This window comes from Stomoxys calcitrans, chromosome 3 (genome assembly GCF_963082655.1).
Source record: "Stomoxys calcitrans chromosome 3, idStoCalc2.1, whole genome shotgun sequence".
Classification (NCBI taxonomy): Eukaryota; Metazoa; Arthropoda; class Insecta; order Diptera; family Muscidae; genus Stomoxys; species Stomoxys calcitrans.
The window spans coordinates 52,219,834-52,237,520 of NC_081554.1; the positions used below are offsets into that span (position 1 = coordinate 52,219,834).

General features: G+C 39.5%; 2 protein-coding genes across 3 annotated transcripts in view; one reads left to right on the top strand and one right to left on the bottom strand.

The window, feature by feature from the left end:
- The window catches only part of LOC106082453 (ras-related protein Rab-5B), a 31,434-nt gene extending 18,994 nt beyond the window's left edge, over nucleotides 1-12,440 (bottom strand). Inside the window, exon 1 of one of the 2 annotated variants that reach the window (XM_059364535.1) lies at nucleotides 12,275-12,440. The gene's annotated coding sequence lies outside the window, so the exon portion shown is untranslated. Of the gene's footprint in view, nucleotides 1-11,471; nucleotides 11,608-12,274 lie in introns of those variants that run through there. The other variant, XM_059364536.1, reaches the window with a different exon arrangement.
- Nucleotides 12,441-13,308: 868 nt separating this feature from the next.
- LOC106082461 (pre-mRNA-splicing factor CWC22 homolog) lies at nucleotides 13,309-17,439 on the top strand. Its single transcript, XM_013244977.2, has 3 exons — nucleotides 13,309-14,064; nucleotides 14,127-15,531; nucleotides 15,593-17,439. The coding sequence occupies exons 1-3, from the start codon at nucleotides 13,444-13,446 to the stop codon at nucleotides 17,308-17,310; spliced, it is 3,744 nt and encodes a 1,247-aa protein (XP_013100431.2). The 5' UTR covers nucleotides 13,309-13,443; the 3' UTR covers nucleotides 17,311-17,439.
- The last annotated feature ends 248 nt before the right edge of the window (nucleotides 17,440-17,687 follow it).

Consider the following 17,687-nt stretch of genomic DNA (forward strand, 5'->3'; position numbering starts at 1 on the left):
CATCGATTCTTTCTTTTCTTAGATTTCATTTAGTTTTTCATGCTTTACTTCTCAACTCCTAACTTTATTTGTCACAGAACGTGTTTTTTAATATCTGTCAGTAAACTGTAATCGATAGACCAAGGCGTATTAAATAATGATATGTCAAAATTTGTAAACAGGACGAAGAAAATTCAAATCGCCCTGACATTTAAAATTTTGTGCCAATGTTTCGACCAATTAAAGCAAGAAGAAAGAAGAAGAAAGTTTATTAATTTTTGGTTGTCAAGAAAACACATATTTAAAAACGTTCAAAATACCAATTAGCTCCATAGGCTTTACCCACAAAACTGGCTGGAACATTGAGGTCCGATCTGTGTAGTGTTCATTGCTGTCACGAGAAGCTGAGCTGCGATCTACCGGGCACGTCCACTGGTTGCGGATAGTGGAATGCTCCATACCGAGTAGCTGCAACGGCAGTCGTGGACAATCAGCTGTATCGAGCAGAGAGTCTCAGTGAGAGGCCGGGCAGTACCGACTCTTGTATAAATACTGAGCTCGATATGACAAGGCGGGTTATTGGCGCCTTTAAATATCCAAAGGCCAACCTGTTTCCGCGGCGATCGGTCCTTTAGACCGGAACGAGATTGCTCACATACAGGAGCCTGACAAGGATCGCCACCTTCACATGAAAATGTGGCTACAACAACCAACAAAACCATTAAAATGTCAGGTTTAAATAGTTCTCATGAGGTTATTGTAGCCGTAGATAGCTACCAAATGAATGCTAACAAATGAACCAAATAGGAAGATTGTGATTAGGTGGAGGGGTTGTGTACCCCTTTTAGCTTTTGGATATCTGTCGGATTTTCAGGTCATTTGAAAAGGACAGTTAAAGTTTGTTAGCTACGAGGATAACGTTGTCATCATGGTGTGTGGCCGTTCAGAGTGTATATAGTATGCTGCCAAAATACTTGGTAACTTGGTATGTTCAGGGGACCTCTGCTAGTTGTCATGGAGCTGCCGCTCTCACTACTGAATTTCCTGAAAAGCCATTGCAATGTTAGGAATTTGACCTCGCGCCGGTCACATGGCGGACTGAGGCTTGATTTGTGGGGATGAGGAGGAGGAGTCATAGACGGTTGAACACCTATTAGGAGACTGCCCTGAAATTGCGAGAGTAAGTGCGGGATTATGGCTACATAAAATCTATTTTCCTGTTTAAATTATCTTGATGCAAAAGTCTTTTCGCCATTCTTGACTACTATAAATTTAAATTGCTTATTGGAGGGAGCTTCCCCAGACCTCCTGACCGTTTTGGAATGCATGTTGGCTCCTAATCTTCTTCATTTTAATGTCTGGCATTGTACTTCTGCGCTTTTTGAATATTTCGGGGGCGACACAATAGACCTAAGTTCTCTGAGTGAAACTGATAGTGAATAAAGTTGCTAGACGTGTACCATTATATGTCCTAAGTTTAAAAACCATAACAGCAGCAAACACAATTTATTAATTATTAATTTTGAAGGTTTTATATTTTTGTACAGCGAATACAAATTCTCTCAGCTGGGTTGATGCGGTCACCTGATAAATACGCCTTGCGATAGTCGTTATTCATCGAAAAAATCAAATGATTTTGATTTTTCAGCCTTGACTGATGGTTATGTGTACATGTAAAGCATACACCTTTGTTTTCACCAATACTACTGCAATGACCATACATTTTTGACCCAATCTAAGTGCCGGAGACTGTTAACCGCTAAAATCAGGCAATGATACATTAAATACTCCAACGTCTCATCACCTTCCCCACATGGCCAACACACGCTATCACTTGCTGCATCTAATCTGTCTAAGTGCGCCTGTAGTCCTATGCGTCTCATTATGATACCTAGAGCTATACAGTTCTCCTGCTTATTTCTTTTCAGTATTAGGCTCGTCTTCTCTCGACCCGGATCTCCCAAAAGGGGTTTCGACGTCTTACCTAACGTCCCACTGTTCCACAGTGAGTGTTTTTTGCCCACACGCTTAACTCCGACTGCATCGCTTCGAAACGCTTCGGATTCACCGAGTTTAATGACGGCAGTACTCGGGCCTTCACGGCTATATCGTCTGCACTTTCGTTTTTCCCTACTCCGCTATGTCCCGGCAACCACACGATGCGTATCATGCTATTCTCAGATAAGGGGTTAATCTCCTTCTTACACTTTCATGTTCAGGCGGGTGAAAACAGATCTCTGTCCCTGGCTCCTCAATTTAGACTCCCAGACACAGAGTGGTCTAGCTTTAATCTATCCGTGTAACATGAACTACCTTGAACATTCCCTTAAGGAACAGGGGCAAAATTCTCACAAATCAATGAGTGATGTTCGATTCAAATTACAAGCTCAATGATAAGGGACCTCCTTTATACAGCCAAGTCCAAATGACATGCCGCAGTGCGATACCACTTTAGGGAAAAGTTTTTTACATGGCATCATAGTGCCACACAAATGACACCAGCATTAGTAGGCGATAACCACCACCTGATGTTCTCGCCACGATTTGAAAGCAGGCGTTCAGCGTCATATGTGGACATGCGCTACGGTGGCCTCCACCGGATGGCATACTTATCTGTATGTCTATGGATCGGGTATTTAGCATAGTCCCCACTCCCTCGGTAGGCGTGGTTCTCATCTCCCCAGCTATACCAAGGCAACATGTTGTCTAAAGATGTTGTTTTGTTCTTAAGTTGCAGTTTTTCTCCATCGCATTCCACCAACTACTAAGGCGTAAGTTAGTATTTAGGCCCCGTTTCGGGCCTACGACATGTCTACATAGTGCCCAACGTCTGTGAGCCATTTCATTACGCTCCTGAATGTGAAACTTTTCACTCAGTCCCCTGTCCAAGATATTGACCTTGCCTGATATCGAAATCTTTCTGTTATCTTATGTTATCTTCAAAGCCCTTTCAGCCTTTTAGCATAGCAGATTCGGTTCGCTACCCCTTATAAGTATTCAAACATTATCTGAGAACCACACAGGTTCACTTCCGTCGTCAGTCAGTATCCGTAATATATTATTTATTGTGGTCAGCCATATGTCAGTCCAAAAAAATTCGCTGAAATCGCTTTATCAAGATTTATAATGCAAATTTGTCCATGAATGTTCCATAAAGGAATAGATTTAAAATTTTTAAAAATTGGACTGAAGGTTTCATTATTCTTAACAGATGGTTTCATTATTCTGATTATGTTCCTTAGGGCTCGTATATTTCTCATAAACCACTTCTTCTATAGCAGTTCTAAGTGAATACGAAATATTAACCAGCTGTTTATTTGAGTTTGTATTTGCGAATATGATTCAATAAAAATGTATATGTGTACTTCCTTCCTGCCTTCCTCCCTTGGCGTGGCCTATTCAATGAATTTACGATTTCTCTTTGCGATATCAATGTTCACTTTTAGATTTTGTTTTTGTTTCTGACTTTGTTTTTGTTTTGTTATTGCTATTTCTTCTTTTTCAAGTTCATTCTGTGTGTGTGTGTGTTTGAATGTGTGTAACATTTTCTTCGGTTCCACTCGTAATGGAATTTTTAAAAAAATTAAATTAACACTTGTCTCAGTAGCAATTGAAGCCAAGCGTTAGAACGCTACTATAGGTTTATTATCTCGAAGAGAGGAGGAGTGCTCATTGTCACTCTATTCCTGCCTCTATTTTAATTCCCGCCTCATTTGTGCATATTCCAGCAAACAACAGAGCTGCCATACACATGAGATTAAAATTTAAATGTTTAATTTTTTTTTGCTAAGCAGTATTGTTAGGTTAATGATGGTTTGTGATACTCTAAAGATGCATCTAGCGATGACCATCATTACTAGTCAAGTATAATTTGTATGTTAGGTTATGTTGGATATTTCTTGCATATTTTAGGCAATTTTAGCAGTGCGTTTACTCAAGAAGTTAAATAGGAATATCATTTTATAAAGAACTTTGTGGACATAGTTAGACCATCATCTAAGCATCTCGGCACGGGATAGATGTGAGCACCACGCAGGATTGAAATTTAAAGTCTGACCTGACCTTGTGTTCATCGCTTTCAGGAGAAGCTTAGCTGTGGGCTACCGAGCGCAGATTGCGGATAGTGGGATGATTCGCATACGGAGTAGCTGCAACGGTAGTAGCGGACAATCAGCGGTATCGAGCGAAGAGTCTCAGTGAGAGGGCTGGCGGCACCGGCTCTTGCATATATACTGAGTTTCTATGATGCTCCATATAACAAGGCGAGTTATTGGCGTCTTTAAATAACCAATGGCCACCATATTCCCGCGGCGATTGGTCCTTTGGAACGGAACGAGCATGCTCACATACAGAAGCTTCACAAGGATCGCATCCAGTAGATTTACAAGGCTAAAAACCTCGTAAATGCGCAAGTGATGCGGTAACAAAAGTCGTTGATCGTCCTATCATTTTAAGTGGTTCGAAAAATGTCCATCCGTAGTCTTTGCACGACGTAAACGAACGAACAAAGATATAGGCTCAATATTTGTACACCCTTTTGATTGATTACCAAGGACTTTGGTGATTACAAATGGACAATGTCAGATTAGATTCGGAGATAGCTCCCATATAAACTGATCTTCGCCTAGAAACTTCAATTTGTATCCAATTCAGCATCAACACACGCGCCCAATACGACCAGAGCCAAAAAATAGATACACTCTTTACACAGACTCTGGTACACTGGTGAAAATCCTAACCTCAAAAAAATCACCCTTTACAATTATATATCCTCGAAAAGTTACAAGTTCAAAGATGACATGATCCGGTGTCTCCTCGACATTGCATGTGTCGCACTGGGTTGACGCCACCACCCCCAATTTGAACAGTGTAGATTTGCAGAAGCAGTGTTCACTAAGGACAAGGACACAGTCGACGGCCCCACAAGGACTCCCCCTGAACCAGGATCGCCGCACCACTTCGGGATATATGTCGAAATAATAAGATCTGCCATCTCTAGATGCATTCTCCTAATTAGCCCTCCACTTATCGCTGACCCTTTTCGCTATGCAATTAATTGCATCCCTAGGGGATATGGTATGCACCATTCAGTTCCATTCACAGCAGACATTTTAGCGGGCTGGTCGACGGCCTCACTAAACCTGATGTTTTGGTGGCTTGGTATGTAATGTAATTCAATGCCGAAAGGGATGAACTCTGTCACGCTATGAAATTCCTCCACTAGGAAATTATTAGCCCTCCTCTTCTATAGGGAACATATCCCATTTTTTTAAAATTTGATTTTAAGATGTGCACATATGGCTTTAACACGCATACAAATACAGCCTATATATGTTCAATACTATAGGTGTGTTTTTCGACTCTTTCTAATGCGTTGTGCAAAGATTAGAAAAAAACGATGTAAATTGAGAGAAGAGGAAATTTTGAGAGTACTGTGAATGAGCAATGATGGTGATTTATCAATTTTTCTAACGCTTGGGCAATTTTTTTTTGCTTTTTAACATAAAATTATTTTTTAAAACACATTTAAAGCTTGTACAATTATATATCCTCGAAAAGTTACGCCTGGTAAGCATGTATTCACTGAGTTCAAAGATGACATGATCCGGTGTCTCCTCGACATTGCATGTGTCGCACTGGGTTGACGCCACCACCCCCAATTTGAACAGTGTAGATTTGCAAAAGCAGTGTTCACTAAGGACAAGGAAACAGTCGACGGCCTCACAAGGACTCCCCCTGAACCAGGATCGCCTCACCACTTCGGGATATATGTCGAAATAATGGGATCTGCCATCTCTAGTTGCATTCTCCTAATTAGCCCTCCACTTATCGCTGACCCTTTTCGCTATGCAATTAATTGCATCCCCTAGGGGATATGGTATGCACCATTCAGTTCCATTCACAGCAGACATTTTAGCGGGCTGGTCGACGGCCTCACTAAACCTGATGTTTTGGTGGCTTGGTATGTAATGTAATTCAATGCCGAAAGGGATGAACTCTGTCACGCTATGAAATTCCTCCACTAGGAAATTATTAGCCCTCCTCTTCTATAGGGAACATATCCTATTTGTTTAAAATTTGATTTTAAGATGTACACATATGGCTTTAACACGCATACAAATACAGCCTATATATGTTCAATACTATAGGTGTGTTTTTCGACTCTTTCTAATGCGTTGTGCAAAGATTAGAAAAAAACGATGTAAATTGAGAGAAGAGGAAATTTTGAGAGTACTGTGAATGAGCAATGATAGTGATTTAGCAATTTTTCTATCGCTTGGGCAATTTTTTTTTGTTTTTTAACATAAAATTATTTTTTAAAACACATTTAAACTTTGTTGTTAGCTTCTTTTTGATAATTTAATTGTGCTTTTATTAGTTTTTATGTTCACTTATTTCCTTTTCTTCTCTTACGAAACAAACAAAAGAGAAAATCAGATTTCTAATCGTTGCCCCTAGGGAGAGGAATTGTTCATCTTCTTTTGGGAGAGGAGAGGATCATCTTTAGTACTCAATATGTCACTTTTTGTATCATGTTTTGCACGATTTTGCAAAATTTTGGTATGTGAAATTTAACCCAGTTTATTTTTTGATTCTGCAGGCTTACCAACTCTAACAATTGCTAACGGCTTTTTTCAGACTGGAGAAATGTCTACCAGATTGGTAAATAAAGCAAGCTTTATTTATTTTATTTATTTATATGCATTATCATAGATATCACTTAGATATCTTAAGTTTTGTTTTTGTTTTGCACAACACTGTACATTTACCTTTCACAAAATGCTTCATATCATGCAATTATTCATCTCCCGGTTATATGAAAGGGAAAACTCTCACAAAGTAAATATCAACCTAGTCATGTGATCTTGTAGGGAATTTATTTATGAATGTCAATTTGATAACAACTTCAAACAAGATCAAAATCTTTTTAAGAAAAGGTTAATGAATTAATAATTTTTTGAAAGATTTGTATAACCGAATAAAAATGTTGTTAGTTTTTTCTATAATGCAGGTCGATGGACATCGACAAAAGAAAAACAAATGTATGACTCATTTGTGTCCAAATGAAAATACACCAAACGGTCTAGCCTTAGTATGCACATATGAAATTCCAAACATATTGTATTGTAAATAAAGGTATAGCAAAGAAAAAACAATTGTTAAGAATTCAAATTATTAAGCAAATCAATATTGCCTTTAGCGATAACTAAGAACTTGGTACGTTAAGAGTCTACGCTAAATAGAAACAACAAAGCAGATATTGAAGAATACAAATTGCACTCAAAGTGCACTTGACATGAAACTTAACAGCGGCCGACGTAACTCCTACCACCACAGCCACCAACAACAATCAATGAATGAAATACTACTACACACGTACATTAATGCAAGCACTAATTAAGGCCGTTAAAGAAGCTGCTCAAAAAATCTCTCTTTCTAGTATATGAAAGCAAATGGCTGAAGAAAAACAAGATTTTCAATTTTTAAATAAGAAAAGGTAGACATTTGACAAAGCCCTGGATGAATATTTTTTTTAAACTTTCACTTTCCCCTGAACTTTTTGTGGAAGTGTGGCATTATTAAGGAAAATTTCATAGTTTTACTCCATTCCTCTTTTGTTGTTAAGAAATTTGTCACTTTTGTAAATAATAATGCGAGTCTAATATTTAACATTCAAAAACAGCTGACAACATACCACGAAGTCTTGCCTTCTTTGCTCTCTTCTCATCTAACTGTTCAGTTTCGGTTGTTATTTTTATTGGAAACGTCAAACGATGCGTCATCTAGTTTCTACGACGGTTCGTATTCAAATACACCGATGAAAATGAAGGAGGAATAAAAACAATTCAAAAAGAAATATTTAAACACATACAAATGTATATGCGCATACTGGTACTGACATCAAGCAAAAGCGCTGAACTTGCTAAAAACGGGGGAACCATCAAATCAAACAATTGAAACATAATGCCATCAAGTAATGTAGGCATGGTCGACGGCGGCAAGTATATAAAGTTTATGTAGGTGCAAGAGAATTTTGTGTTATAAAAGGGCTGTTGGGAGAATTTTAAAGATCAATAACGTTCAACAAATGGACTCAAAAATTGGTCAAATTTGTAACAAAAAGCGTCGACATATGAATTTTGTCTAATGAGGTTCAGTGTTAGAAAATCGATTGGAGTTATAATATTTCTAGTAATATAAGATATCCACGGATGTGGGCTTTGGAAAAATTTGATGCTAAAACCACAAACATTTTGCCACTCGATTCGTTCGCCGAATCTTCGCTGTTTTTTCTTAGGTTGACGTTGCAGGTCATGAGAGAAGCCGTTGTACACATTTCTACCAAATCGGATGAGAATTGGGCCCTCTAGAGGCTCAAGAAGTCAAGATCCCAGATCGGTTTATATGGCAGCTAAATCAGGCTATGCTCCGATTTGCGCCATATTTGGCACAGTTATTGGAAGTCATAACAAAACACCTCATGCAATATTTCAGCCAAATCGAATAGAATTGCGCCCTCTTGAGGCTCAAGAAGTCTAGACTCAAGAACGATTTATATGGCAGCTATATCAAAACATGGACCGAATTGGCCCATTAACAATCCCAACCGACCTATACTAATAAAAAGTATTTTTGCAAAATTTCAAGCGTCTAGCTTTGCTCCTTCGAAAGTTAGCGTTCTTTCGACAGACAGACGGACGGACATAGCTAGATCAACTTAAAATGGCATGACGATCAAGAATATATAAACCGTATGGGGTCTCACGCATATTTCGAGGTGTTGGAAACTGAATGACGTAATTAGTATATCCCCATCCTATGCTGGAGGGTATAAAAAGTAAAAACCTGCCAAACCGATTTGAACCTTACTTGGCACTGTTGTTGAAATTCACAGCAGAACACTACGTGCAAAATTTCAGCCAAATCGGACAAAAATTGCGACTTCTTGGGGCTCAAAAAGTCAAATCAGGAGATCGGTTTATATGGGAGATATATCCTAATCTGAACCGATATAGCCCATTTGCAATCCCCAACGACCTACATCAATATTAAGTATCTGTGCAAATTCAAGCGGCTAGCTTTACGGGTTCGACCGTGTTACCAACGGAATGACTAGATTAGTATACCCCCATCCTATGGTGGTGGGTATAAAAAGTTTGTGGTTTTGATAGTTAAACAAGTGATAATGACCACCAATCCCATGGTCGTGCCGGATTGACCCGATGGAGTCCGTCATCGGCAAGGGCTGCCGCCTCAGTGAAAAACGCACTGCTACAACAACAACAACAATTAACATACCAGATCGATACGATTGGAACTACACTATTCCTAATAAAAATACGTACCTATATTCGAATAGTTCTATGACCATGTGGACTCTGAGTAATACTCTAAAGACATAGGACTTGGCATAGACGAACACTGTAGACCAGTGGCGGGGAAATACACACATACTGCTACACACAATTACACATATTTGTGTACGTGCCGAAGAACATAAGCCCATGGGCTTGGAAATGTTACGCACACCAGCTACCACATGTGCCCAACACTACAACCATGACAGCCGGTTGTACGTTGCGCATTTACCCAATGGATTCCTTTATCTGCCAGGGTTGCCGCCTCAGTGTGCAACACACAACTCCAACAACAAAAACAATCACATAACAACGAATGCTTTAGTTGTTGTTCGCCACTCTCACATTTGCATGTGTGGGTGGCGATCCCTGTCAAGTTCCTGTAGGTAAGCAAGCTCGTTCCGGTCCGAGGGACAGATCGCCGAGGGAACATGGTGGCCATTGGTTATTTAAAGGCGCCAATAACTCGTCTTGTCATCGCCCGGCCTCTCACTGAAACTCTTCATTCAATTCTGCTGATTGTCCGCGACTGCCGTTGCAGCTACTCCGTATAGAGCATTCCACTATCCGCAACCTGTGGACTCGCCCGGTAGCTCGCTGCTAAGCTTCCCGCCACAGCTATGAACAGTTTGGACCTCAAAGTTGCAGCCTATGTGGCGTTCATAGCTATCCAATGCCAGGTTACAATCGGGACACACATCCAACACTTTGGTATCAATCTAGCTCTGTAAGAATTGAGGGGGTTGCATCTACCGGAAGCCTAATAAGCTGTGCTTCTGGCTCAATCGCCTAGGGATGCTAAATGTTTCAGGTGCGTTTGGTGACGGTCGATTTCCAAGGACTGCCATTTACTCGATAGCTGTTCATCGCTTCTGCTACCGTGTATGCTATTTAGACCTGCCATAAACGCCGCCTGATATATCGGTTCTATCTTGTTGCGCATATCCACAAGATGGTGATTGGGAGGGTATCTGTGATAGATGCATACTGCTTAGATAGCATGTAGTTTTGCCTTCACCTGGGAAGGGTCTTTGTATCCTGACAGAAGTGGTCTACATAAGAACTGATGAGACAGCCCTTTGCCGTAGGCAGGGCAGCATTCTGACAGGTCAGAATGTTATTTTACAGCGTCTCGTTCAGTTGGCGAGTCCAAACCGGCGTTGGATAATTTCTCACTGACCGTCCAATTGCTTTGTAGTTAAAAAGGCTATTTGTCAGCACAGTGCTGCCAGGAAGCAACTTGAGGAACTTGTTTTTTCTTCTGACCTTGTCACAAGCTGCAGTGACATAAGTAAAAGATCTATGAACGCTATCCAATGCGATACCAAGTATTTTGAATTGACGAGCACATTCGATGCATTTCAGCTGATCATTTGCAGTGGGAATTGCCTAGGCGTTTAAATACTATTTATACGGTTCTATGAATGGGTGAAAAAGATGTTGACAATAGTTATCGGGGTTAGTGTTTTTCACTCTGAAACAAATGAAAAATGTGTTTACGTAAAAATAACTCAAATAACGCCCTCATACAAAGCAGTCTTTTTAAAATCCTTAATCACTATAAATTACATTTAACAACAAGCACTCATAAGCAAAAAACGATGTAATTTTGGAGTTTAAAATAATATTTGGGGGAGTTTGTGATAGATAATACAGAGACAGGGACAGTGATGGAGTAACGGCAACAAGTGCAACGATTTGGCAGCATTTTCAGACGAATATATACTTTCTGCACAACACACAATCGACGAAAGATAACATCACAAAAATATAAAAAAAAAATCCAATAGAGAAAACGAACACTGACACTTAACAAAAACAAAGATAAGTGGGGGAAATTGCTGCTGCTGGTATATAGTTGTCTGGAAGCAAGGCATACGAGTATTTTGTTTAACAAGCCGATAGCAAAAAATGTTAATATTTCCCAAAGAGAACAAAGAAATAAGATTGGTTGGCATACGTCAGATTACATTGCCTGATTTGCACAATTATTTACGACGACGACGACTATACAAAGAACACTTGATTCGAAGTACAAAGTCACAAATTTAATTAAATGCAAAAACAGTAAAAAAAAACACTCAAAAAATTTAAATGTAGCTCGCCAGGAAACTTCTACTTTATAATAAATACCACTGATTTGACACCATAATAACTTTTCCAAAGCCCGACAATTTTGGGGTGTTTTTCACTTATTGAACAAATATGCACAATTTTATTTTTTCCAATCACAGAGCACGAAAAACAAAACTGAACACCAACAAATGAAGGGAAAGACAATTGCAAAAGAGAAATTTGGCAGCACTATACACAAACTGACCCAACAACAAATGATGAAGAGAAAGACACACATAGAACATAAAACTTGGCTGCATTATTTTTCCATTAATCGCCCTTATATCTATCTCATTTACACCCGCACATATATATAGCAAACGCACCCAAACCACACATCATATCAGTCTGGAGGTGCCTTGCTAACTGCCCAATGGAGGTGCCCAACTACCCAAATGGAGGTGACTACCCAACGGAGGTGTCTTTCTACCCCTGTGGCTATGTGTGTGTGTGACACACACATCATAGCTGCGCTACAACAGATTTACACTAAAATGTAATTAACAAAAAGAAAATTAATTGTAACTCTGGAATTCTTTCTTCCTTTGTTTTCCTGTTGGTTCGCCCCCTCCTTGTTGTCTTATGACCAATTTCAATACAGATTTGACGATTTCATTTGTCAATGTCGACTTGTTAGATATCCAACCTAAAATCACGATTAACAAACTTCGATGTAATCTAAAAAAATAATTCCAACAAATCTCACAGCTCTACTTTGTTATAGCAGTTTTTTTTCCGTCTTTCAATTTAATTTTTTCATGTTTTTTACGTATTTTCTTTTTCTCATGCCATGAATCGCAAATTGTAACTTCTTTATTCACCTTTTTGCGTATTATTTTAACTGTATTTTATCACTTGAGATTATTGCTTTTAAACACACTTGTAATATTTTTCTTTTCTAATCGCCAATTAGCCAATTATTTCGGACGTCAAGAAACTCGGATTTTACTTGTTTTTCCGTTCGTGGCTTTACAAAAAACAATCTTGCAATTTTATACCTGCGTGAAGTTACCATCTATAACTTAGATGATGGCAATAATACAGGGTGACACAAACTCGGAAAGTACGTAAATTATCAACCTTTATAATGCGAAGTTTACATGGCGCATCTGTTGCATGGTCGCTATAATAGTATTGGTGAAAACAAAGGTGCTTGGTCATTGCAATCGTATTGGTGAAAACAAAGGTGTATGCGTTCGATGAATGGTGTCTATCGATTACCGTTTATTGATTGACAGTTATGTTATGTGCCAAATGAAGTTATAAAATGAAAAGTAACGCTGAGTTTACATGGCACATCTGATGTATGGTCATTGCAATAGTAGTGGTGAAAACAAAGGTGTATGCGTTATATGCCATCAAAATCATTTGGTTTTTTCGATGATTGACGTCTGTCGATTACTGTTTACAAAGAAATGTGTAATCACTAATTGACAGATATTGGTAAACACGTTTTGTGAAAAATAAAGTTAGGAATTGAGAAGTAAAGTATGAAGAATTAAATAAAATCAAAGAAAAGAAAAAATCGATGTACCGTTTTTCGTAAAAGTTGTAATTTTCGTACGTGATACAAACGATGAGTACGATCATGATGTACCGTCTCAAAGGGCCTAAGAGCATTAAGCTGCGAAATCATGTTAAGACTTTGAGAAAATCTAGATTTGCAAATTTGGTGTGGTTTCCCATACATTCAAAGTTAAACATTTTTTAACTTTTACGAGTTGTTTTTTTTGGCATTTGTTTGCGTATGCCAACCAATCTTATTGTTTTCAACGCGACGCTCTTCAATGCGCTGTTTAGGCCTTTAATTGCATTTAGGTGTTCCTGTTAGCGCTGAGTATTATGCGCACATCTGGCAACGTCCCTGAAAGTTGGCATATGCTATGTGACAGCAGGCAAGGTATATCCTCGATTCTATTTTTCGGTCCCAAACGTTTCCAAAAAACCTGAAAATAAATTAAGAGGAATCTTAACTAGCATAAAAGTCACAATGCCAGGCAATTCTGAGGGCAAATCTGTATCTACTAGGTCGGAAGCAAATACAGGCGATCAAATAGTTGTAAGTGGCAAAACTGGTGATGAAGAAATGCCCACAAATCAAGAGGAAAAAAATAGTGGCGTGGAAAGGAGGGAAGATTGTAAAAAGTCTAAAAAAGAAAAAGAAAAAAACATTTCGAAGAGCAAAAATACCATTGAGGAAAAAGAAGATTCGGGCTCGGAATCTTCGTCATCATCGTCAGATTCTGCATCATCCAGCTCCAGTGGTAGTAGTGATGGCGAAGTGTCTTCATCTTCTGAATCCTCATCCGACAGTGATGAGGTCGATGCGAAGGATGAAGCCCAGAATTCACCTAAAGATGGACAATTGTCGGAAAGAAAGAAAAATGAGAATGAAATTAAGAACCATCGACTAGCCAAAGACTCCAAGGAAAACGTTGAGAAAAATGTAGCTTCTAAGGAAGACAATGAACATAAGGACCAAAATGGCAATGAGCAACAAATAAATAATCAAGAAGATGTGGCAAATAAATCGCCAGTTGGAAGTAAAATTAAAGAAACAGAAGAAGGTGAAATTGAGGAGGAGGACAAACAGCAGGGAAGCAATGAAAAGGTTCCACTAACTTAACACTTAAAATTTGGAGCAGATTCTAATGTTTTTTTTTATTATTTCAGATTACACAAACACATGTAGAGATAAATACAAAAAGATCTGCATCAAAATCGCGTAGCCCTTCTGGAGAAAAAGAATTGCACAGAGATCAAACAAATCATAGCTTAGGAAAGAGCTCCCGCTCCTCATCAAAAAGCCCAAAGGAAAGAAACAGTAAGCAAGCTATACCAAGCGACTCTAGGCATCAGAGTCCCCAAAAGCAGCGAGAACGAAAACAACGATCCAAATCCATATCAAGAAGTCGAAGTTATTCTCGCGGTCGTAGTCGCAGTCGATCCAGATCCAGACAAACAGAACGCAAGCGACGTTCTCGTTCATCTAGACGTTCACATTCTGGAGAAAAACGAAGCAATAAAAGGGACGAACGACGTCGTTCGCCATCTTCGGATTATGAGAAGAGAAGTTCTGCACGCTCTGCCTCTCTAGAAAAGAGACGCGAAGAGCGCAAAAGGCGCCATGCTGAACGAGATGAAAGAGAAAAGGCCGATCGTTACAAACAAAACACTGATGATTCCTCCAAAGCCAACAATGGGAACACCAACAAATCTCTTAAGGACACTGAAAACGACAATTCGACTGTAACTGATCCAAAGGCTAAAATAACGGAACGTCAGCGTAAAACTGTGGACATACTAACATCACGCACTGGAGGTGCTTACATACCGCCAGCCAAGTTGCGTATGATGCAGGCTGAAATAACGGACAAGTCATCGGCAGCTTATCAGCGTATCGCTTGGGAGGCTCTCAAAAAGTCCATACATGGCTATATCAATAAGGTCAACGTTGACAATATAGCAATTATTACACGAGAGTTGCTTAAGGAGAATATAGTTCGAGGCAGGGGCCTACTTTGCCGTTCAATTATACAAGCACAGGCAGCTTCACCCACATTTACACATGTCTATGCAGCGCTGGTGGCTATTATCAACTCCAAATTCCCCAATATAGGAGAGTTGTTGCTGAAACGTTTGGTCATACAATTTAAGAGGGCTTTTCGACGCAATGACAAGGCTGTTTGCTTGTCATCATCACGTTTCATAGCCCATTTGGTAAATCAACGTGTGGCCCACGAAATATTGGCTTTGGAAATATTAACGCTTTTGGTTGAATCTCCCACTGATGACAGCGTGGAAGTAGCCATAGCATTTCTCAAGGAGTGTGGCATGAAGCTCACTGAGGTATCCTCCAAGGGTATAGGGGCAATTTTTGAAATGTTAAAAAATATCCTGCATGAAGGAAAACTGGATAAGCGTGTACAATACATGATAGAAGTGGTATTCCAAGTGCGCAAGGATGGCTTCAAGGATCATCAGTCGGTCATAGAATCCTTAGAGTTGGTAGAAGAAGACGACCAGTTTACGCACCTGTTAATGTTGGATGATGCCACAACACCAGAAGATGTTTTGAGTAAGTTATTCGTAAGCTTAAGATCATTTTCTTAATTTGCTAATTTGCTTTTATCCCTTAGATGCATTCAAATTCGATGAACAGTACGAAGAGAATGAGGAAAAATACAAGGGCCTGAGTAAAGAAATCCTTGGCAGCGACGCCTCAGATTCCGGTGATTCTGATGACTCCGGCAGTGGCTCGGATTCGGATTCCTCTTCCGGCTCGGAAGACAATGACAAAAATGAGGATAAACCAACAGCTGGCGATATCATCGACAATACTGAAACCAATCTCATTGCCCTTAGACGTACCATTTACTTGACCATTAATTCCAGTTTGGATTATGAGGAATGCGCCCACAAACTAATGAAAATGCAATTGAAGCCGGGACAAGAAATCGAGCTTTGCCACATGTTTTTGGATTGTTGTGCCGAACAAAGAACTTATGAAAAGTTTTATGGCCTGTTGGCCCAGCGTTTCTGTGCAATAAACAAGTCTTACATAGAACCCTTTGAAGAGATATTTAAAGACACCTATCAGACCACACATCGATTGGATACCAATCGTCTTCGGAATGTGAGTAAATTTTTTGCTCACTTATTGTTCACCGATGCCATAAGTTGGGATGTTTTTGATTGCATACGTCTAAATGAAGATGACACCACATCTTCAAGTCGCATATTCATTAAGATATTGTTCCAAGAATTGGCTGAATACATGGGTCTCAGCCAGCTGAATAAAAAATTAAAAGATGAGGTTTTAGCTGAGAGTTTGTCCGGTCTGTTCCCCAAGGATAATCCTCGCAATACCCGTTTCTCCATTAATTTCTTCACTTCCATTGGCTTGGGTGGATTGACTGATGAATTAAGACAATTTTTGAAAAATGCCCCCAAATCGGTGCCAGCCATAAATGCTGAAATTTTGGCAAATAAGCCTGTGAATTGTTCCAATTCTTCTTCATCTTCATCGAGCTCCTCTTCGTCGTCATCCTCATCATCTTCATCATCAACAAGTGAGTCTAGTGATTCATCTTCCGAGTCATCCAGTGATTCGGAGGCTCCAAAAAAGAAACGCAAGGGCAAAAAACAAAAGTCAAAGAAATTGTCTACTAAAAACAAGGAAAAGGCTAAAAAATCAAAACGTGGAAACAAGGAGAATACAAAGAATGCAAAGAAAAGCAAAAAATCGAAAAAAGTAGAAACTTCGTCATCATCATCCGCTAGCAGCAGTGATACAGAAAAATCTGCAAGTTCCAGCTGTGAAAGTGCAAGCGAAAAAAAGCACAGCAAGAGAAAGAACATGAAATCTCCACCAAAAGAGAAAAACAGTAAAAAGCACCAGCGATCGGAAGCAGATGAAGACAGTGACCACCAATATAAACCCAAGAAACGAGTACATAGAGAAGAAACTGAAAGTTTAATGGAGAAGAAACGGTCAGAATATGTTGACAACAAACAGAGGGGAGACAGAGAACCAGAAAAGCGTACAGTGCCGCAACAACGTAGAAATAGTGAGATAGAAAGAAGAAGGGAGGAAAGGGAGAAACGTCATCGTGAAAGAGAAAACAAACGATCGCGTTCACCATCACCTGCACGACGAACATCTCGCGAAGAACGTGACCGAAGAGGGGATGATAGGAGGGAAAAAGGCCGAGACTTGGACCGTCGGCGTATACGAGACTATGTTGATAGAGATCGTTACAAAGGCCGCCGTAGTCGAAGTTACGACCGTAGCGAAAAAAGAGAGCGAGAATATTCCAGGTCAAAACTGCGCAATACATCAAAGGAACGCGGATGATAATTTTGAAGTAAATTTAAAGGCGGGCGTATTTTTTATTTTTTTGCTTAAGGTGGTCTATTTTCTATTGTACAAAAACAATTACGAGTATCTTTAAAATATAAGTGGAGTATTTCCTAAAAATATTAACTACTAATAAATTTTTATGTGAAGACTTTGGAAAATTGTTTGGCTTATATTCCGAAGTAAAAACTTGAGTGTAAAAGGTGGGTATGCACCTGCAGCGAAATTTTCGATTGCATTCACAGATGTTCAATAGATATAGATTGTGCCAGGTATCTGGGTCTGAGTCGAGTGGGTCTGGCTGGGCAGTTTAACAGGTGACAGGTGCATCGTGTGGTCTCTGGTCACAATCGGGACATACATCTTGCAAGTCG

Coding starts and splice junctions, on each gene's coding strand:
- LOC106082461 (XM_013244977.2), top strand. CDS start 13,444: ATGCCAGGCAATTCTGAGGGCAAATCTGTATCTACTAGGTCGGAAGCA. Junction 14,065..14,126: donor AGCAGGGAAGCAATGAAAAG/GTTCCACTAACT, acceptor TTATTATTTCAG/ATTACACAAACACATGTAGA. Junction 15,532..15,592: donor AACACCAGAAGATGTTTTGA/GTAAGTTATTCG, acceptor TTTATCCCTTAG/ATGCATTCAAATTCGATGAA.